Source organism: Hemitrygon akajei, chromosome 26 (assembly GCF_048418815.1).
Source record: "Hemitrygon akajei chromosome 26, sHemAka1.3, whole genome shotgun sequence".
In the NCBI taxonomy this organism is placed as follows: Eukaryota; Metazoa; Chordata; class Chondrichthyes; order Myliobatiformes; family Dasyatidae; genus Hemitrygon; species Hemitrygon akajei.
The window spans coordinates 40,704,584-40,727,599 of record NC_133149.1 but is presented as its reverse complement, the minus strand read 5'-3'; the positions used below and the strand labels follow the sequence as shown (position 1 = coordinate 40,727,599).

At 43.2% G+C, this 23,016-nt stretch overlaps 1 protein-coding gene and 1 long non-coding RNA gene across 8 annotated transcripts in view; one reads left to right on the top strand and one right to left on the bottom strand.

The window, feature by feature from the left end:
* The window catches only part of LOC140716912 (uncharacterized), a 123,086-nt gene that overhangs the window by 63,289 nt on the left and 36,781 nt on the right, over positions 1-23,016 (bottom strand). For 4 of the 5 annotated variants that reach the window (XR_012096386.1, XR_012096382.1, XR_012096383.1 and 1 more), the window contains exon 1: positions 1,585-1,874. The exons of the other annotated variant lie outside the window; for it this stretch is intronic. This is a non-coding gene — a long non-coding RNA (uncharacterized lncRNA). Of the gene's footprint in view, positions 1-1,584; positions 1,875-23,016 lie in introns of those variants that run through there. 5 annotated transcript variants of the gene reach the window in all.
* Positions 1-23,016, top strand: part of LOC140716910 (sodium channel regulatory subunit beta-2-like) — a 51,299-nt gene that overhangs the window by 23,727 nt on the left and 4,556 nt on the right. Inside the window, exons 2-5 of one of the 3 annotated variants that reach the window (XM_073030002.1) lie at positions 3,721-3,887; positions 11,751-11,961; positions 13,395-13,590; positions 17,431-21,167. In XM_073030002.1, coding sequence (XP_072886103.1) covers positions 3,721-3,887; positions 11,751-11,961; positions 13,395-13,590; positions 17,431-17,440 — 584 coding nt within the window. In that variant the 3' untranslated portion in view covers positions 17,441-21,167. Of the gene's footprint in view, positions 1-3,720; positions 3,888-11,750; positions 11,962-13,394; positions 13,595-17,430; positions 21,168-23,016 lie in introns of those variants that run through there. The other 2 variants (XM_073030001.1, XM_073030004.1) reach the window with 2 other exon arrangements.

Sequence of the window (23,016 nt, the reverse complement as noted above, 5' to 3'; positions counted from 1 at the left end):
CGGGACATCTCAGACCTAAACTCTGCCACGAGCTCCTTCACCACTCCCCGGGGTGGACTATCTGTGGTCACTTCAGCCAAGGGGACTACTACTGAGGATTGTACCCTGCTAATGGAGCCTCCCGCACCTCCAACGCATTCTCCTCCTCTCTTACTTCTCTGATCAGCTCAACAAATAAGGGAGAGGGGCGCGTCTTACGAGACATTCGGAGACCCCAAGTAATCAGGTCTGGCGACTGGGCGCCTTTCGCCACTGGGCCCATTCTTGACTGATTCAGCTCTGTCGTTTGGATGGCCCCTCTACACTGCAAGAAATTCAGCTGCCTTTCTAGGTGAAAAACGTAGGAGGAAAGTTTCGCCCCCTTCTCCTGAAACATGTTCTGAAACCCCGTCAGAAACTCCATTGGGCTTTGTGTCGCGCCAAAAGCATTTTCTAGTGCCTGCATGTAGCCCGCAGAGGTAGCAAAGGGATTCTGTGTGTTTAAGGATCTCAGTACATCAGCAGCCAGCCCTTTCAAACTCTCTACTGTCTTTTTCCATCATCAGAGCACTGCCACTCATCCAGCATCTGAGAGTCTCACACTCCCCTTCCCCTTTAGGAGTGGGCTTCGTTACTGAGAACATTCTCAGTCTACAATAGCTGGAACTTTGAAGCTGGGCATTTTTCCATTTATTCTCCAGGGTGGTAAGGGCCGCTACCAACTCAGAATGCTCACCCCTCACTGGAGAACTCATTAGACCTTCCAAATCAGTCCACTCCTTCCCCTTGCTCTGCAGAAACGAGAGCACCCTGTCTTTGAAGTTTCCGCCCCCAGACTCAACCTGCGATTCGGCCCACTCGCCTTCATTCCCCTCCTCCCGGAAAGTCTGGACAGCCCACGGTACCCAATCTCCCAGGGCCCAGTAGTACCAGCCAGTTCCACTGCCGTTACGTCAGCACTAGTCTGAACTGAAACGAAGTCTTTGCCCGCCATTTTGTCAAACCTCCGCTCCACAATTGTAACTTTGCCTAATGTTTTAACAGTACTTAAAGTTTGAATGAACAATTCATTGGGAATATGAGTGTCTACCCCACTTAATACACATGCATTAATTACTGGTAACCCCATGGATTTGCACCACCGCTCAATCCCTGTAGCGTCCATACCCACGTAACGTAATCACTTTACTGGACAATAGTTTAACACAGGCTTAAACACACAACCCACTGGATCAATGCTCAGGGTAATCACACAGCATCCAATGAAATTGATCAGGGATGATAGCCCCATCAAATGAAGCCCCGCTGGTTTCCTTGACTGCGTAAGTCTAGGGAAGACATTCTCCAGTCCCGTCAAACTCGCGAGACTGACAGCTCTCCCATCCAAACCCCGGTTTGTGTGGTTGCTGTGTCATTTGCTACCCTGTTACAACTCAGTGCCAGGAAATAACAGACAGCACACTGCGTACGACTAAAGGAATTATATTTATGAATCTTACTTAACTAAATGGTTGGTGAAGAATAACAAAAAGAAAAGGGCCCATTCTAATGAAACAGTCAAACATGCACAAGTTGGAGCTCATCTTGAACTTCTCTGTCACTCACGTGCCGGGCCCTCAGTCTGTGTGAACGCACACACCACCTTCCGAAAGTCGCTCGCAATCCATCTCGAACAAACGGGTCTCCCACCAGGTTGTATCCTACGACCGGTTCTCCCCAGTGTCTTCTCTCTTCCCCTCCCGCCGAAGAAATGATCCAAGACCAACCTTAGTGTCCCTCACCAAAAAACCTCCCCCCAGTTCCACCATCCTAATTGGATGGCACACATTCCTCATCATCCCTTATCTTCAGCAATGACCCAAACAGGCTGAAAGCAGAACAGACGAACTGCTGAATGAAATACATACAGCATAACAGTAAAGATGTAAACCAGGCATTAAACAGGAGGAGCTGTAAAGACAGGATGCGATTCGGTTAAATATTTTGTGAGGAATGGATCCTGTTCTAATGCAGCATCCCCTGGGATAGGCCGAACTTAGCATCATTCAGTGAGAGTCCTGCCGAGTCAGCATTCCAGCTCGCTGCATTGGCCTCTGATTGATGCAGCGATTGGAGATATAGATTTTTTTAAAAGTGCAGCAATATGCAAATAGAACTGCAAAGGGAAAAGGCACAACTGCAAGATGACAGAAGCAGAAAAACTGGTGCAGTTCAGGGAGCTGAATGAAACCTGCATCATCAGGTTTCAAAAAAGGTGGTCTACCAACCAGATCCCAGACATTTCTGCTTCTCTCTCCTACTTAGAAATATTAAGTTTATTATTAACTTGGGTATTTAAGTATTACTACTACCATTAGGCAGGAGGTACAGGAGCCTTAGGTCCCACACCACCAGGTTCATGAACAGTTATTACTCTTCAACCATCAGGCTCCTGAACCAGCATGGATAACTTTACTCACCTCAATTCTGAACTGAATCCACAACCTAAGGAACACACACAAAATGCTGGTGGAACGCAGCAGGCTAGGCAGCATCTATAGGGAGAAGTACAGTCGACATTTTGGGTCCTACTGATGTAGGGTCTCGGCCCGAAACGTCGACAGTGCTTCTCCCTACCTGGCCTGCTGCGTTCCACCAGCATTTTGTGTGTGTTGCTTGAATTTCCAGCGTCTGCAGATTTCCTCGTGTTTGCGTTTTTAAATCCACAACCTAAGGACTCACTTTCAAGGTCTCTACAACTCATGTTCTCCGTATTAATTATTTATTTTTAAAAAATTTATTATTAGCTCTATTTGTCCTCTTTTGTACATTGGATGTTTGTCAGTCTTTGTTATGTATAGATTTTCATAAATTCTATTTATTTATTTTCCTGTAAATGCCTACAAGAAAATGAATCTCAGGGTAGTAAATGCTAACATATAGTGGCAGTCCTTCAGATTCAAAGAAGGCATACTGTTGTGCAGTTTATCTGTGGACACGGAGGTGGCTCTGCAGTCCCAGTCTGGAAGCGCAGAGTCTAGCACAATGGGGACTAGAAGTCTAGAAGTCCGTTGTTGTAATAATTCTGGCTGCTGTTCTGTGATGCCACTCATGGTTTTCCATCAGATTTTGGCAGTGCCTGTCTTCAAAATTGGTGTAGGCTTCATAGCACAGGGCTCGCCAGCGGGTTCTGTCAGCTTCTAGTTCCCTTGGCTGGATGTCACAGTAGCGTAGGGTTTCCTTCACAGCATTTTTGTAGCGCTTGCATGGACGACCTTGAGGTCTCTTTCCGGTCTCCAGTTCACCATTGAGCAGCTGGCGAGGCATACGGTGGTCGTCCATTCTGATGACGTCCCACCCACCGCATCTGGGCTCTGATGATCAGGGACTCAATGATGGTGGACTCCGCGCGATCCAGGACCTCCAGGTTGGAGACGCGGTCTTGCCAACGAATGCAAAGGATGGAGCAGAGGGCGCGCATGTGAAATTTCTCCAGTTGTTTGATGTGTCGTTGGTACAGAGTCCGGGTCTCACATCCATACAGGAGAGAAGGGATGACCACAGCTCTGTAGACTTTCAGCTTTGTGGTGTTGCGGACGTTGTGTTGATTGTACACTCTGGTACGCAGCCTCCCCAGAGCCTGGCTGGCCTTACTGATCCTGGAGTCAATTTCTTTGTCCAAAGAAATTGACTCATTTCTTTGTCTTAACCCTAAAGAAAGATTTGGTTTTTGATTGCCTGTTTTCCTTTTGCTCTCTGTAGTCCGCCTCGGATCTGGGATGGAAGTCACAGTTACACCCAACGTTGTCAAGCTGAATGGGACATCAGCCAAACTGACCTGCACCTTTAACTCATGTTACGATGCCAGTGAGAAGCACTTCTCCTTAAACTGGACCTATCAGGAATGTAATAACTGCTCAGAAGATCTCGTAAGTGTTCTGTATTTTATGGTTCAGTATTTGATTCAAAAGTGCTGAACAGTAAACATGGCTGGATTAATTGCTGAGGCACAGTGAGATAGATTACTGAATCCAACAACTACTTAAAGTGATCGAGGACTCACTGAAGGACACCTAGAATGATAGCAGTGTTTTTCCTTCAGCTGAATCAACATTCTGCACAGTTAGATATCAAGAACTCCTCAGTTCACCAATAAATGGGCTGATGATAATTTGCTCAGTTAATCCATTCCGGAATTTGTAAGAGATTTATAAAAGGAACTAACAGAAATTTGCCGAACTTTACTATTCCAGCACATAAAAAATCAATGATAAAGAAGTATTAATATCAAAATGTAATCTTGGTAAATTGTTTAGTTACTTGTGTTGTGCTCAGTTGACCAATGGTAGGATTCTTGCCTGTGTGTCAAGAGATTAAGGCAATATTTATTGCTGCCTTCAATTTGAAAGTGGTTGTCTCACCAGATGAAGAATTTGGTAAGATTTTTAAACATAAAATAGGAAATTTGATATTTGAAATGATAGATTAAATTTCTTTAAGATATCCTTTATTAGTAAATGTACTAAAAGTAGTGTGTCACCAGCAGCATCAAAATGGCCTACTTCTCTGGTGAAATTTATGTAAATTCTTAATTATTCAGAGGAAGTTGCAAAGCCAGAATTTAGACACAGAGACATAGACAAAGACTCAGGGAGCATGGAAAATAGGACCATAAAACAAAGGAGCAGAATTAGGCCATTTGGCCCATCGAATTTTCTCCACCATTCCACAATGGCTGATTTATTATCCCTCTCAACCTCATTCTCCTGCCTTCTCCCGTATCCTTTGATGCCCTGACTAATCAAGAACCTATCAACCGCAGCTTTAAATGTACCCTTCGACCCACATGTTGTGCTGAACCAGCTAAAAAGTAAATATTTTTAAAACCCAGACACTAATCCCTCCAACCTACGCAATGTCCATATCCCTCCATCTTCCTTGCATCATCTCTTAAAAGCCTCTAATGTATTTGCCTCTTCCACAGTATCAGGCATCCATGACTCTCTGAGTAAAAAGCTTACCCCTCACATCCCCTTTGAGCCTATCCCTCTCACCTTCAATGGATGCCCTCTGGAATTAGACATATCAACCTTAAGGAAAAGATATTCCCTGTCTACTCTATCTATGCCTCTCATAATCTAATAAACCTATCAGATCTCCCCGCAGCCTCTGCCACTTCAGAGAAAATGACCGAAGTTTGTCTACCCTCTCATGATAGCACATGCCCTCTAAACCAGGCAGCATCCTGGTAAACCTCTTCTGCACCCTCTCCAAAGCCCCATTCTTCCCATAGTGGGGCGACCAGAACTGTATGCAATACTCCAGATGTGGCCTTACCAGAGTTTTATAAAGTTGCAACATAACTTCTTGACTTTTGAACTCAATGCCTCAACTTATAAGAGCAAGCAATCCATAAGCCTTCTTAACCACCTTATCAACCTGTTCAGCCACTTTCAAATATACTTATCTCTGGCAGCAAAAGTAAACTGTTTCTTCTTTCCATAGATGCTGCTTTACATAATAGTTTCCAGTTTATATTTCAGATGTTCAGTATCAGTTGTATTTATTTGCTTTTACTTACTGAGCCATTTCTGAACGTAGTTAAAAGTTGACTACATTACTGAAGGTCTGCAGGCACACTCAACTCCACACCAGGGAAATACCCTGACTTCATACTTTAAAGGGTATCAGTGAAGCAGATAGGATTTTGCAGAAAATCAGTAATTTCCCAGTCACTGTTGCTGTTACTAGCTTTTAAATCCACATTTATTGAATTTTATTCTAAACACATGGAACCATAGAAAAACAGGCCTCTGAGCCCAACCAAGTTTATGAAGACATAGAGACCCATTTATACAACAATCTTACCTGAACCCTTTTTGTTCTCCTCATATTCCTATCAAAGCCTTTATCCCAGGCTGTCAATGAGTAATACCAAAGGACATCATCTTTTTAGTTCCACTATGGACAGTCGCAAGCATGACTGTGGAAGAGGAGGGCTGGGCATGGGGCTAGCTAACCCATCCCATTAAAAACCTAGTGTTATGTTTGGTAACTCCAAAGCATAAAACTAATTGAAAGCAAAAAATAACGGAGCCAGAAATGTGTGTCTTAGTTTCATCTTCTAACTTTAAGCAAGGCGCACACTTGTGACGTGGTGGCATAACGACGTATGCCATTCACGTACTTTTACGTATGAACTGCAATGAATTATTTAAACAAACAAAGAAAGCTTAATCAATCACATATTTACAATATTACTCAAATGTTACTGAACTATTAAATGCACAACATTCAGTGCTACAAAACACCAACAGAATCTCCAAAGACCTCACTCCTGGGAGAGAAAGGATATACAAAGAAAATGGGCTACAGCTGGGGACAACTTAAAAAACCTGTCTAGGGCAAAGGGCTCTGGGAGCTGCTGTTGCCGGCCTGTGCTTCAGTATTAGGTAATGGGCTTAAAGCTAAATTGTTTTAAACTGAGTGGAGGAATGTTTAGAGGTGGGGTTTGTTTTACACACAGAGTGGTAGGTGCTTGCAAAGCACTGCCAGGGGTGGTGGTAAAGGCAGATACTTTAGGGGCATTTAACAGACTCGTAGATAGGCATATGGGGCAGCATAGTAGCATAGTGGTTAGCATAAAGCTATTACTGCCCCAGCGACCCATGCTCAATTCCTGCCACTGTCTGTAAGGAGTTTGTACTTTCTCCCCGTGATCATGTGGGTTTCCTCCAGATGCTCCAGTTTCCTTCCACATTCCAAAGACATTCTGGTTGGTAGGTTAATTGGTCATTGTAAATTATCCCATGATTAGGATAGGATTGAATAGGCAGATTGCTGGGCATTGGGAGGAAACTGGAGCACCAGAGAAAAATCTATTTAGTCACAGGGAGAATGGGTAAACTGTTCACAGATAGAGCCTGAGGCCAGGATCAAACCTGGGTCACTGAAGGTGTGAGGCAACAGCTGAACCACTAGCCGCCCCACCCCCCCCATCCCCCGGTGGGACCATCTGACTAAATTATTGATAAAAACATGCATATGGTTGTACATTAAGCCATGGTCATCATCACTGTATTTCCATGGGATCTATCTACATCCATTAAATTAGAAATGATTCACCAAGCCACAAATAAAGGACCAAGAGACTATGATCTGCTGCCGCTGGCTTTGGGGGAACATGGCTGCAGAGCACAGATGATCCCAATGAAGCTGAGCTTTGACAACCTCGTTCTAGGAGCAGCCACCTGGAAAGTGGGAGGGGGAGGATCAGAGAGGAAAAGGAAGAGGGCTGGGGACATGAAGGACGAGGGAAAGAAGTGCAAAAGTCTGAGGGAAATAGTAAAGGGAAGGGAGGTAGGAATGTTGAGGGAGAGCCATCTCAAGCAGGCTAGCAGGGCTGAGAGAATGTGGGTGAAATTGTGTGTTTGTGAGTGTGTATAAATACATGAGTGTATACATATGAGTGTACATGTGTATATACATACACGTGTGTGTGTATACACATATGTTCGTGTGTGTATATGTAGTCTGTGCTGCAGAGCCTGGTTGCTGAAGAGATAGCAGATGCATTGGTCATGATCTTTCAAGAATCACTTGATTCTGGCATGGTTCCAGAGGACTTGAAAATTGTAGATGTCGCTCCACTCTTTAAGAAGGGAGGAAGACAAAAGAGAGGAAATTATAGGCTAGTTAGTCTAACCTCAGTGGTTGGGAAAGTGTTGGAGTCCATTGTTAAGGATGCGGTTTCGGGGTACTTGGAGACTAATGAGAAAATAAGTCAAAGTCAGCATGGTTTCTGCAAAGGGGAATCTTGCCTGACAAATCTGTTGGAGTTTTTCGAGGAAGTAACAAGCAGGGTGGACAAAGGAGAGGCAGTGGATATCATTTACTTGGATTTTAAGACAGCATTTGATAAGGTGCCACACATGAGGCTGCTTAACAAGATAAAATCCTATGGCATTACGGGAAAGATACTCACATAGATAGGGAAATGGCTAACAGGCAGGAGGCAACGAGTGGGAATAAAGGGGGCCTTTTCTGATTGGCTGCCAGTGAATAGTGGTGGTCCTCAGGGGTCTGTATTGGGACCACTACTTTTCACCTTGTTTGTCAGTGATTTAGACAATGGTATTGATGACTTTGTGGCAAAGTTTGCGGGTGATACGAAGACAGGGGGAGGGGTAGGTGGTGCTGAGGAAGCAATGTGATTGCAGAAGGACTTAGACAAATTGGAAGAATGGGCAAAAATGTGGTAGGTGGAGTACAGTGTCGGGAAATGTATGATAATACATTTTGGTGAAAGGAACAATAATATGGACTATTATCTAAATGGGGAGAAAATTCAAACATCAGAGGTGCAAAGGGACTTGGGAGTCCTCGTGCAAGACTCCCAGAAGGTTAATTCACAGGTTGTGTGTGTGTGGCCAAGAAGGCAAATGCAATGTTGGCATTTTTTTCAAGGGGAATTGAATATAAAAGTAAGGAGATAATGCTGATGTTTTATAAGACACTGGTCAGACCACACTTGGAGTATTATCAACAGTTTTGGGCCCCATATCTCATAAAGGATGTGTTGTCTTTGGAGAGAGTCCAGACGAGGTTCACAAGGATGATTCCGGGAATGAAGGGGTTAACATTTAAGGAGCATTTGGCAGCTTTGGGCCTGTACTCACTGGAATTTAGAAGAATGCAGGGGGATCTCATTGAAACCCATCAAATGTTGAAAGGACTAGATAAAGTGGATGTGGAGAGGATGTTTCCTATGGTGGGGGTTTCCAGAACTAGAGGGTACAGCCTCAAAATTGAGGGGTGACCCTTTAGAACAGAGGTAAGGAGGATTTTTTTTAGCTAGAGTGTGGTGAATCTGTGGAATGCTCTGCCACACACAGCTGTGGAGACCAAGACCATGGGTATATTTAAAGTGAAAATTGATAGCTTCCTGATTGGTCAGGCCATCGAAGGTTATGGGGAGAAGGCAGTTGTATGGAGTTGACTGGGATCCGGGATCAGCCATGATGACTCAATGAGACTCAATGAGCTGAATGGCCTAATTCTGCTCCTATGTCCTATGGTCTTACAGTCTTACTCGGTGGTTGTTGCAGAGTGTGGGAGGATCAGAGTCATAGGGAATTTGAAAACAAAGAGGAGCCGATGTAGAGATGGTAAAATCACCGTGGATGATGGAAGCAAAAATTGGGACGTGGGCAGCAGATTTTCAGATCTGTTCAGTCCAGAAGATTGGAACAAACTTCCTGAGATAGAATTTAAGAAATAGGAGCAGGAGTAGAGAATTCCAGAAATTTGCCAACCCCACGTACTGTAAATAAATAAATCTTCATCTGAATCCTAATCTTCTACTCCTTATTGTGTGACTGTGACTCTGATTTTGGGTGGTAAATATTCTCCCTGTGTCAGAGAGCTTAAGATAAAAGAACCTTAGAAAGAAGTGATCATAATATGATCAAATTCACCCTGAATTTTGAGCAGGAGAAGCTAGTCAAATGTATCATTATCACAGTGGAGTAAAGGGAATTACAGAGGCATGAGAGAGGAGTTGGCCAGAAGTGAAAAGAACACTGGCAGGGATGACGGCAGAGCAGCAATGGCTGGAATTTCTGGAAGCAATTCAGAAGGCACAGGTTATATACATCCCAAAGAGGAAGAAGTATTCCAAAGGAAAGACACAACTGTGGCTAATAAGAGAAGCCAAAGAGAAGGCATATAGTAGAGCAAAAATTAGTGGGAAGTTAGAGGATTGGGAAGCTTTTAAAAACCAACAGAAGGCAACTAATAAAGTCATTAAGAAGGTAAAGATGGAATACAAATGTAAGCTAGACAAAAATATTAAAGAGGATAGCAAAAGTTTCTTCAGAGACATAAAGTGTAAAAGAGAGGTGAGAGTGGAAATTGGACTGCTGGAAAATGATACTGGAGAGGTCGTAATGGCAGACAAGGAAATGACGGACAAACTGAACAAGTACTATGCATCAGTCTTCACTGTGGAAGACACTAGTAGCATGGTGAAATTTTCAGATGTCAGAGGTCATGGAGTGTGTGAAGATTCCATTACTAGGGAGAAGGCTCTTGGGGAATTGAAAGGTCTGAAGTTAGATAAGTCACCTGGACTAGATGGTGTACACCCCAGTGTTCTAATGGAGGTGGCTGAAGAGATTGTGGAGGCATTAGTAATGATCTTTCAAGAATCACTGGATTCTGGAATGGCTCAGGAGGAATGGAAAATTGAAAATGCCATTCCACTCTTCAAGAATGCAGAGAAGTAGAAGAAAGGAAACTATAGACCAGTTACCCTGACTTCAGTGGTTGGGAAAATGCTGGAGTTGATTCTTAAGGATGAGGTCTTAGGATACTTGGAGGCACATCATAAAATAGGTCATAGTCGCCATGGTTCTCTCAAGGGAAAATCTTGCCAGACAAATCTGTTGGAATTCTTCGAAGAAACAATAAGCAGGATAGACAAAAGAGAATTGGTTGATATTGTGTATTTGGATTTTCAGAAGGTCTTTGACAAGGTGCCACTCATGAGGATGCTCAATAAGCTACGAGCCCATGGTACTACAGGGAAGATTCTAGTATATATAAAGCAGTAACTGACTGGCAGGAAGCAAAGGGTCGGAATAAAGGGAGCTTTTTCTGGCTGGCTGCCGGTGACTAGTGATGTTCCACAGGAGCAATTCTTTTTACATTATGTGTTAATAACTTGGATGATGGAATTGATGGCTTTGTTGCAAAGTTTGCAGATGATATGAAGATAGGTGGAGGGTCAGGTAGTTTTGAGGAAGTAGAGAGGCAACAGAAGGACTTAGACAGATTATGAGTATGGGCAAAGAAGTGGCAGATGGAATACAGTGTCGGGAAGTGTTTGGTCACGCACTTTGGCAGAAGGTATGAAAGAGTTGACTATTTTCTAGGTAGAGAGAAAATACAAAAAACTGAGGCACAAAGGGACTTGGGAGTGCTTGTGCAGGATTTCCTAAAGGTTATTTTGAAGGTTGAGTCTGTGGTGAGGAAGGCAAATGTGATGTTAGCATTCATTTCTAGAATATTGGATGTAATGTTGAGACTTTATAAAGCATTGGTGAGGCCTCACAGAGTATTGTGAGCAGCTTTGGGCCCCTTATCTTAGAAAGGATGTGATGAAACTGGAGAGGGTTCAAAGAAGGTTCACAAAAATGATTCCAGGATTGAATGGCTTGTCATATGAAGAGCGTCTGATGGCTCTGGGCCTGTAATCACTGGAATTCAGAAGAATGTAAGGTGACCTCATTGAAACCTATTGAATGGGGAAAGGCCTTGATACAGTGGATTTGGAGAGGATGTTTCCTATGATGGAAGAGTCAAAGACCAGAGGATACAGCCTCAAAATAGAGGGGCATCCTTTTAGAACGGAGATATGGAGGAATTTCTTGAGCCAGAGAGAGGTGAATCTGGAATTTTTTGCCATAGGCAACTGTGGAGGCCAAGTCTGTATGTATACTTAGGCAGAGGTTGATAGATTTTTGATTGATCAGGGCATGAAGGGATACAGGGAGAAAGCAGGGAATTGGGGCAGAGAGGAAAATTGGATCAGCCATGATGAAATGGGGGAGCAGACTCGATGGGCCAAATGACCTAATTCTGTTCTTATATCTTATGGTCTTATTTATTTTGTATTTTTATTGTAGCTTATAGTAATTTTTGATATGTTGCACTGTACTGCTGCCATGAAGCCACAGATTTCATGACATGTGCCTGCGATAATAATCCTGATTCTCATTCTGATTTTATAGTTTGTCCAATTCCGCCACCGGGTCATCATCTCCAAAACAGACCGCTTTTTGGGTCGCGTGGAGTGGTCTGGCAGCCTGGCAAGGAGAGATGTTTCTGTCACTATTCATGACATCCAGACTAGTGATGAGGGCATTTACAGGTGTTACGTCTTAAACCCTCCTGACCGGCACAAAGGATTGGGGACCATCCGTCTGAGCGTGGTCACAGAAGGTATCGTCAGAAAAGCCTCTCACCTGTTAGTACCTTTCCCCATTTACCATTTGTCGTAGCACAAAGCCAGGCCCTTTGGCCCACAACAACTACCTAGCACCTACAGCACTGTGTCTTAGGCACATACTGTATATATAGCTAGGGCCACAAAGACTTTTGTACAATACTTCAGTCATTTTATGTATCGTGCTGTACTGCTGCAAAAAAAAATCATGACATATGTGAGTGATTCTGATATGGGTCTCTATTGCGGACTGAGAGTGGGAAGGGATCAGGGAGAGGGGAATCATGGTTGGGAAAAATGAAGGGAGAATGGAGGGAGCAGGAACCACCAGAGAGACATTCTGTAATGATCAATCAACCAATTGTTTGGAATCAAACAACCTTGCCTGGTGTCTCAGGGCTGGGTATGTCTGCACCCATGCCAGCCTGTACCCCTGGCACTCCTCTGCCACCTGACACACACCCCAACCCACGGCACTGCACCCTCACCATTCTTAACATCTTTTGCTCCCGTCAGATTTACAAACTTGCTCTCCGCTCCACATTGAGAAATACGGAAGTGGGCAAAAGTTTAAGGATCCTATTTATATACAGTATATATGCCTGAGACTTTTGCATAGTATTGTACCTACACTAATCCTATGCCAATCCCACTTTATCATTTCCACAGAAAGAGGGAGACCAATACATCTGTGTGGGTATTTACAAACTTTAAAGCAGCTTCTTTCCCTGAAACGATGCATGAGAAAATAGGAGTAGGAGTTAGCCACTTGATCCTTTAAATCTGTCCTGTCATTCAATAAGAGCATGGCTGATCTACCATAGGCCTCAACTCCTTCTTCCAGCCATTTCCCCGCAATTCCATAAATTAAAAAATAATTATCCACTTGCTTCTTAAGTGCTTATAGCCTCCACCACCTTCTGCCCTAGAGAGGAAGTCCACTGATGCTGCCATTTTCATGCCTCGTGCCGGAAAAAGTAGACTCAGAAAATGGTGGAGGAATTCCTCAGGTCAGCATCTATGGAGGAAAATATTGTATGGAGTCAACATTTTGGGCCAAGACCCTTCATCAGGACTGGAAATGAAGGAGGCAGAAACCAGAATCAGAACATGTGGGAGGAGGGAGATACAAGGTGGCAAGTAACAAGTGAGACCAGATGAAAGGGAAGATGGATAGGAGGAAGAGAGGGGATGATGTGAGCTGATAGGTGGAAGAGGTAAAAGGCTGAAGAAGAAGGAATCTGATTGGAGAGTATGGTGGACCATGGAAGAAAGGGAAGGAGGAGGGGAACCAGAGGGAGGTGATGGACATGAAAGTGGGAGAAGAAAAGCGAAGAACAAGAGGGTAACCAGGTTGGGAAATGTCCCCATCTGCAGAATCTCCTGTGTCGAGTGGTAGACAGTTGCTAACAGGTGCTCTCTCTTTCAGTGGCTCCTGAGCGTGACTCCACCATCGCTGTAATCATTGGCGCCTCCGTTGGTGGATTCCTTGCTGTCGTCATTCTGATTTTAGTAATAGTGAAGTGCGTGAGGAGGAAAAAGAAACAAGATAACCAATCCGAAGATCAGAAGACTGAAGAAGAAGGAAAAACGGACGGGGAAGGCAATCAGGAAGAAGAGGAAAAGTAAGGGCCATGGAGTCAGCTGGGTCGCAGGCTCAACAGCCTCTCCAAGTATTGTATTTTATTTATTTTATTGGATGAAGGGTGGTTGCTAAGGTTAATGTTTACCGCCCATCCCTAATTGCTCTTGAGAAGGTGGTGGTGAGCTACCCTGCTCAACCACCTCAGTCCTTCTGATGACACCCTCCTGGGCATTGAGGTCCTGAATCTGGACCCACCAACAACGTAACACACACAAAATGTTGGAGGAGCTCAACAGGTCAGGCAGTTTCTATGGAAATGAAAAAACCATCAACATTTCAGGTTGAGACCCTTCATCAGGACTGGAAAGGAAGGGGGAGCCGCCAGAGTAAGAAGTTGGAGGGAGGCATCAAACTCCACTTCCTTTCTGGTCCTGATGAAGGTTCTCAGACCAATATGTTGACGTTTTATTCCTCTCCACAGACGCTGCCTGATCTGCTGAGTCCCTCCAGCATTTTTTGTGTACTGCTCTGGATTTCCAGCACCTGCAGAATCTCTCAAGTCAATGACAAAATGGTGCTCTGTTTCCAAGTCAGGACAGAGTACAACCAGAAGGGGAATCAGCAGATTATGTTATTCCCAGGTCTTTGCTACCTTTGTCCTTGATAGTAGAGTTCCCATGTTTAAGAAGTCTTGTTAGAGTAACCTAGCTAATCATAGGGCAGCATGGTAGCGTAGCAGTCAGCGGATTGCTTTATAGCACTTCCAATCAGGGTTTAATTTCTGCCGTTGCCCGTAAGGAGTTCATATGCTCTCACTGTGACTGCATGGGTTTCCTCCAGGTGCTCCGGTTTCCTCCCACAGTCCAAGCGGTTAAGGTTAGTGAGTTGTTGGCGCCGGAAGTGTGGCGACACTTGTGGGCTGCCCAGCCCAATTTCCGCTGATTTGATTTGATGCAAACGATGCATTTCACTGTCTGTTTCAATGTACATTTGACAAATAAAGCTAATCTTTTAGCTGAGCAAATGCAGGGCACTTTTGTCAATGTTACACTCTAAGCTATAATCTTCAAGCAGGGGTCAGAATGAGCATTTCAGATGGGGGATGAGAAGCTAATGCAGCCGGCTGCTTTGGCTTGGATGATGTCAAACTTCTTACTGGAATCTTGGGTGGTTGTAAAAGATCCCAGAACATTACTCTAATGAAAAGAGAAGATCCCCCAATACAGACCAACATACTGCATATTCCTCAAACAATATGACCAAGAAGCAAATGATCTGATTGTTATTATCATGCTGCTCATAGGCGGTTGGTTTGAAAGATAGGTTTTTAATGCTGTGGCACGGAGAACAAATCAAAATCATCAAACAAAGAATGCGGTTTTATAATTGATCTTTTCATTGAAAACCCAACATACATAAACGAGAAACAGTAGATGTACTATCCTTAGATTTTCAGAATGCATTTGATAAGACATTGCAGCAAACATCAGTAAAGAAAATAGAAGCGCATAGTGCAGGAGGTGACAGATTAAGGGGTGGCACTGTAGACTTGCAGTTAGCACAATGCTTTACGGCATCATCTGTAAGATCGTGGTTTGATTCCCACCATGGTCTTATCTGGGTGCTGTTTTCCCCCCACTTTCCAGAAGATGTATTGTTAGGAATGGTGCATTGTGGGCATGGTGACACTTGTGAGCTGCCCTGCACAGTCCTCGCTGATTCAATTTGAAACAAACAACACATTTCATTGCATGTTTTGATGTACATGTGACAAATAAAGCTAATCATTATCTAATCTTTATCTTTCAATTCTTCTCCTTCTTCTTCTTCTTCTTAAGCCCATCACCCTTTTTAGATCATAGGCTACTGACAGCAACTTGCCAGAGTCCTCTGTCCTGGACCAATCTCTCAAATTGTCCCTAAGTGTAGTCCATCTTCTTAGATCCTTTCTCTCCCAGGATGAGGTCTTTGAAGCTTCTGCTGGCATTTCTGTAGCTCTGAGTTTTTACAGGGTGGGGTTGCTAGCCTCATGTCCAACCCTCCTCCTTTCACAGCCGAACTTGGGACCATCCATGGTGGACTTTATCTTCAGGTTGGTGCAGATAGAAGATTGCTTGGTTAACACAAAATGGAGTCTTGGCATAAATAGGTCTTTTTTTCTATTTGACAAGATGTAATGAGTGCCAAGGGATTGCTGCTGGGATTTTAATTTTTGTGATTTATCCAAGTGATTATGATGAGGGCACAAAAGTTACAGTTGCTAATCTTCCTAACAACACTTGGATAGGTAGGAAAGTAAGCTGTGGAGAGGACATGGGGAGATTTCAAGGAATATAGATGGATTAAATGAGGCAATGATCTGGCAAATGAAGTATTATAAAGCAAAGAATAAAAAAAGAACTATATTATATAAATGTTTGCAGAGGGATCTAGTCTGCGATTCAGCAAGCATGTAAGCATTTGTTTGTTTATTTTTTTCTTTATAGAGATACAGCACGGAACAGGCCCTTCTAGCCCTTCAAGCTGCTGCACCCAGCAACCCCCCCCCCCCCGATTTAATCCTGGCCTATCACAGGACAGCTTACAATGACCAATTAACCCACCAATCCGTAGATCTTTGGACTGTGGGAGAAAGCCAGAGCACCCGAAGGAAACCCACACGGGCGCGGTGGAAAATATGCAAACTCTTTACAGGCAGCAGTGGGAATTGAACCCAAGTCACTGGTACTGTAAAGCATAGTGCTCACCACTATGCTACCGTCCCGCCCCAAAAATTAGGAAAACTATCAGAATGAAATAGTTTATTGTTTTTGGAACTGAATACGAAAGTTGGGAGATTCTGCTTCAGTTATGTCCGACTTTAAGAAGACTACATCTGGAGTACTGTGCAAAACATTGGACTCGTTATAGAAGGAAGAATATTAATATGTTAGAAACTGTTCTGAGCAGGTAAACTGGACAAAGACCTGGAATGGGTGGATCTGCTTATGAGGAAAGTTTGGATGGAATAAGATTGTTTCAGTCAATTCCTCTCTAATTCTTCTAAACTCGAGAAGTTGTTGCTGGGGTTTAGTAGAAATAAAGAGGAATTCACTGAACCAAAAATAATATTGAAAGGTCTTGACAGAGTGAATGTGAAGATATTTTCTCTTTATTTTTTATTATTACTTATTTAGAGATAAGGACATAAAAGGCCCTTCCGGCCCAAAGAGCCCAGCAACCCACCTATTTAACCCTAACTTAATCACAGGACAATTTACAATAACCTGCTATCCAGTACGTCTTTGGACTGTGGGAGGAAATCGGAGCACCCAGAGGAAACCCACATGTTCACGGGAGGACGTACAAACTCCTTACAGGCGGTGTCGGAATTGAACTCCAAACTCAGACACTGCAACTGAACACCGAACTCGGAAGCCCCTAGCTGTAATATTGCTGCGCTAACTGCTATGCTACGATGGTGCCCCTTATGGGAGCATCTGGGACTAGAAGTCAAAGTTTAGCAATAAGAGTCACCCATTGAATACAGGTATAATGCAACTGTTTTACTCTCAGATGATCATAAATCTTTGGACCTTTTTCTGACAGGTTGGTGGAAACAAGTCAATTGCTACTGTTAAGGCAGAGGAAGACAGACACTTCATAAGCAAAGAGGTGGAAGTTACCATAGGTAGATGAGAGTGCAGAACTGAGGATACAATCAGTTCAGCCATGATTTAATTAACACATGGAGTGAGTTTGAGGACCAAGTTCTATATTGGTGCAAAAGCTTGTTCACTCCTTCTTTGTAAAACAATGTGGAAGCAAGAAACCCAATTGTTTCTGGCATTGAGATTCCAATTCATTCCAGCTTTGTTCTAACTGAGTTTTGTGTTTGTAGGCAGCACTAGGGACAGTGAGACATGGCTGAGGATGACCTGCCTCTGCTGACGACTGTTGGTCTTCATGCTTCACGGGATGTTACCAATTCTCCTCCATGCTGCTTTACATTAAACACGAGTGCTGATGTGCCCACCTTCTGCTGCGCCGCAAAACTGCGTTCGATCCATCGTGCATGCCGTCAACCTCCAAACTGCGCGCAAGTGATACCACTGAACATGGCAGTATTCAACGCAAGCACTAGCTTCACACCATCAGCGTAAATACAATGCTAATTATCATGCCAAGTGCCATATGAGTGTGGTGAATTATAACTAGGATGTTAATTGTGCACGCTTTAACTGAGCGTCAGTGAGTAGGTGGCACATTACAAGTAAAAATAATATACACCCTGCTTCGTTATTCATTCAGGGGAACGTAAATATAGTTGTTTTGCTTATTCACTGTTTGGGAGGTTAGCATTGCCAGCAAGGCCAGTATTTATTACCCTTCTCTAATTGCCCTTGAGAAGTTTTTGGTGACCTGCTTTCATGAACCACTATTGTCCTTCTGCTGTAGTTGATCCCGTGCTGTTGTTGAGTAGGAATCCCACCAGAGAAGGTGGTTACCATCTTCATATTCCCACTTGACTCTGTCCCTCAGTAGTGAGTAAATCACATGTGATAGAAAAAAACTAATGTTGCAACCAATTCCGTACATTTTCCAGCAGGCAGGTTCAATTAAAATTGCTGAAGGCGTATGTATGTGTTTGTTTTTAAGAAAAGAATAGCACCTCAAAATATCCATTGTAATGATTTGGAAGACTCCAATTTCTTGGTAGGGTGTGCCTAAGGAATCCTGAATATATCACAGGATACTTCTTGTCCAATTTATCCAAGATCAGGGGAATTCTCAAAATGGAGGCTTTGACAGGACCATTGTGAAATATTTTCTTGTGTCTTTCCCCCAAGGAAGGAGGTAGTTACAACACGTCTGCCAATCAGTGGCAGGGAACATTCCAGACACATTGGTTTTGTACAGCACAGAATGGCTTACTTTTTAAATCCAATTCCTCTGTGCTAAATGTGAGGTAATTTTGTGATTAGAAATTGAGCTTGCTATGGATCGGAAGAGGATTTATTTTCATAAATAAAAGAAAAACTTTATACATATGAGCACAAGCTGAAGTCCCACACTGCCAACAATGGAATAAACATGTTATTCTAAACACTGGGGCTGACAAGAGGTTTCCTGGTAAGGTTCCTAACCTTCTCAAAAATAACCTGAAATTTTCAAATTGAGGGTATCTATCCTGGGCAATATTTCCAATAACCCAGGGAACTGGTGATGTAGGTCACTGACGTGGGCAACAAACACTGAGATAAAGCCCTATGAATAATGGCTTGGCTCACAGTCATGGGAGTTAGAATCGGGCACTTATTAAAAGACCTTGGTGGCCTGGTGCCTCACATCACCAGTGATCTGGGTTCATTTGTAATCTCTGGTGCTGTTTTTGTGGAGTTTACATGCTCTCCCTGTGAATTCATGGGCTTCCTCTGGGTGTTCCGGCTTCCTTCCACTTCACAATGACGTGTGGGTGGGTAGGTTAATTAGCCAGAGTATTACGTGGGTGTGTGGAGCCTGGGGAGAGATGATAGGAAAGTCGAGAGAATAAAATGGGATTCGCATAGGATTAATGTATATGTTTGACAGTACAGACTTGTAGGGTTGAAGAACCTGTTTCTGTGCTGTATACCTCTCACTCCTTGATTCTATGACTTTCCCAATCTGAGCCTCAGAACTAAGCTAGGGAAACTGTTCAGAGTTATCGCTCTCTGAGAGCCACAACTCTCTGGGAGGGTGGTAGGTTCTTTATCAGAGGAATGGAGTAAGAAGGGATGGGAGGGAGACTTGGAAGCTATAGCTTGGGAAAGAGAAAGAGGCCAGTTGGGGTAAAAGAGAGAAGGGTAGCAGGACCTTGGGGAGGTGAATCTGTGGTAATTGTTGCCACAGACACCTCTGGAGGTCAAGTCATTGAGTATACTTAAAGCAGAGTTGATAGTTTCTTGATTAGTAAGTGTGTCAAAGATTATGGGGAGAAAGCCTGAGTATGGGGTTGAGAGGGATGATAGATCAGCCATGATGGAATAGCAGGGAAAATTCAATGGGCTGAATGGCCTAACTCTTTCCTATGTCTTATGAGAATGTGAGTTTGTAGGGACTGGAAAGTGGACAATGAGAATTTAAAGACTGCAGATGCTGGAAATCTGAAAGGAAATCAAAAACTCAGCAGGTCAGGAAAAAGAATCCGAGTTACTGTTTTAGGCCAGAGGCCTTTCATCAAATTCTGTTTTTTTAGGATCAGAAGGAACAGGATGGTAAGTGAGAATAGGCCCCAGTGGGGAAGGCAGGAAGGGGGAGGAGTGAAACCCGATGATCTTCCCATGGATAAACAGTGAAGGGTAAGGTGTGAAGAAAGAGGGAACCAAAGATTCTGAGCTGGTTGAAATAAGAGGGCAATGAGGAGCTGGGTCCTTTAACCAAGATCTATTGAATCACAGGGCAGTGCACTACATATGGCTATCAAGGTGTAGACTAAAACACAATTTCAAAGTGAATGAGTTAATATTTGATTATTTTATAAATTATCATGAAATCGAAGATTACATTATCAGGTATTGTATGTAATCAAATGTTGTGATCAGAATGTATTGTGATCAAACCAGATATTGCAGCTCTGTGTTTCTGACCTCCACTGGGGTTTTCATACAACCTAGCAACCTTCTGCTTTTCCATGGCAACATCCTATCCTTTATGTCAAGCCAGCATGTCTAGATTAACACTGATGAGGTCCATTACTAGTCTATGGGCCTTTCACCTTCCTTGCACTGCCCTACCTGGATTGTTCCTTCAAGGTTTAACGCTTTAACTAATGCTTAAGCTTTCAACGACTAAGTTGCTTTGCTTAAGTCCCTGTTATTAGTCTTCCTTGTCCAAGGACCTGAATTTATTCCTAGCTGGACATCATTTTTCAAATGGGAGTGCTTTCTTGTTGTTCCAAATCCACAGGGAATGTGACCAGCGTGAAAATAGCAAAAGATAATTTGGAGGCATATTGTATTGTGGGGCTGACATCAATCTGACAATTTAACTTCAGCTAGGTTGCCAACTTTGCTTTTGCATATTTTAGGAGGTTTTGTCACATGATCTGTAAGTTGGCTAGCTTCTCCCTAGGTCCCCACCATTGGTGCCTGATACATCCATTGTCACAGTTGTCCACCTTTCATCCCGTTAGAAAACAGACCCTTCAAATTACCCACTATGAGACTGTTGGCCATTTAATACTGGAAAGCTGGTGAATCTGGAGATTCCAGGACAAGCCTGGAGGAGCTGAGAAACCCACACATTCGGCTAATCCAATGAACTTCTGCTGTCAGTGGTGTAACCCTCCCATGATGCTCTACCTACCGTGATGAGATACCTTTCCCCTCTGATTTCTAGCTGAAATATGAATGAGTTTCCATAGAGTGAGCATGTGATCACACCCGTAACAGTCACCTTCCTTAACAGATTGACCCACTACAAATTATTTTGCTGGGCAAGTTGGGTTGCATTTGAGAATTGATGATGTTTTTATATCTTTTTCATGGTGTTTTCCCCTTTGGAGGTTTTCAGTATTGCCAGAAAGGATTGTCAGGGATTCTGGATACCTGTTAGTTGTAACATAGTTAAAAATAAAGTAAATGTGATTGAAATAAATCCTTGTGGTGTTGGAATTTATTTTTATACTCGCTCTTCGCAGGCACTATCTGATCTTGGGTACAATCACTGTCTAAATTTTGCACTTGTTTGCATTCCTCACTGATTCTCAACAGTGGGCATCACAAGGGCTGCATGGGAATGCAAAGGGGTGCAAGCAATGGATCGGGAAAAAGCTGCAGAGGGCCGTAGAGTTAGCCAGCTCCATCATGGGCACCAGCCTCCCCAGCATCAAGGACAACTTCAAACGGAGATGACTCAAAAAGGCAGCATCCATCATTAAGGGCATGCCCTCCTCATTACTACCATCAGGACGGAGTTTTAGGAGCTTGATGACACACATTCAACATTTTAGGAACAACACAGTCAGATTTCTGACAGTCCATGAACACTATGTATTTTGCTCTCTTTTTGCATTATTTATATACATTTTAATATATCTTTATTGTAAATTATTTATGTATTGCACAGAACGGCTCCTGCAAAGTAACAGATTTCAAGACATTTGTCAGTAATAATAAACCTGATTCTGATTTTGGACCAGCCTGATCCTGCCTTCACCGAAGGTACGCACACTACGCACTTTATAAAGGGGATGAAAAACTTGATCACAGGTGGCTTTTGTCCTCCTTTTGGAGAAAATGTTGTAGATGTTAGAATCATAGAGAGACGCAGTATAGAAACAAGCCATATGGCCCATCAACTCAATGCCAATTATCAGGTATCCATTTACCTACCCTACCTTAAACCATTTTATTCTTCCTGTGTTCCCATCAGCTCCCCATGGATTCTTCCACTCGCCTATACAAGGGAACAATTAACCTTGTTCCCTCTAAGGTGTGCACATGTGCACACACACACGTCTTTTACTATTAGCGCACAAAGGAATTTAAACTGCGCACAAAAGGTTGTCACCTTCTACCTCATTGGCATGTTAAGTATAGTTAAATGATCGTACACAATCACGTTTCCTTTTCTGGTTTCTGATGCAGACGCTGTTGACAACATGGAGTTTGCGATGATTTGTCTGCAGATTTTAGAACTGGCTTATTGAGAGTTTTTAAATTGAAGAAATTATTGATTCACTATGTCAAATTCCAAAGAAGCAAAGGGCGTGAAGCGCAAAAGAACTGCTCGTTCATTTAAAGCGGAATAGCTTAATGAAACAGTAGAAACTGCTCCACTGAAAGCTATGGGGTCAGGAACGTGCAGCTATGAGAAATATTTATGTACAATACTGAAACTGGTGTGACCTGTGTGTGTTTTCACGATGCAAAAGTTGCTGGGGAATTTACAAGTGGGAAGAAGTGGAGTGATGTTTAGAAACTTGACTTTTTAAAGCATCATTTAGCTAGCAAGTCACATAATGGACGGTTTGCAAAAGCTCCGATGATAAAATCCTTCATTACCCGCTACGGGCCTGCTATGTATATTTTGTGAGAGTGCAAATGAATGAAAGTGTAAATGATCAAACCCAGAGGAAATCAAAGCTCATTGATAGTGTTTTGCTAGCTGTTAAAATGAATACCTCTGTATATAACATTCAGAGCACATGTTGTTGTCACTGGGCAAAAAATTGCACAGCACAAGATTTCTGCGCATGCTGGTCATTACAAAGTAGAGGGAACATTGCTTCCAACCCACACATTTTTGGGATGTGGGAGGAAGCTACAATACCACAGCAGTGCAGCAGTTAGTGCAACGTTTTTACAGCTCGAGGCTTTGTTGGAGTTTGGAATTCAATTCCAATGTCATCTGTAAGGAGTTTGTATGTACTGCCCAAGGAACATGCGAGTTTCCTCCCACAGTTCAAAGACGTACCAGTTAGTAGGTTAATTGGTCATGTATT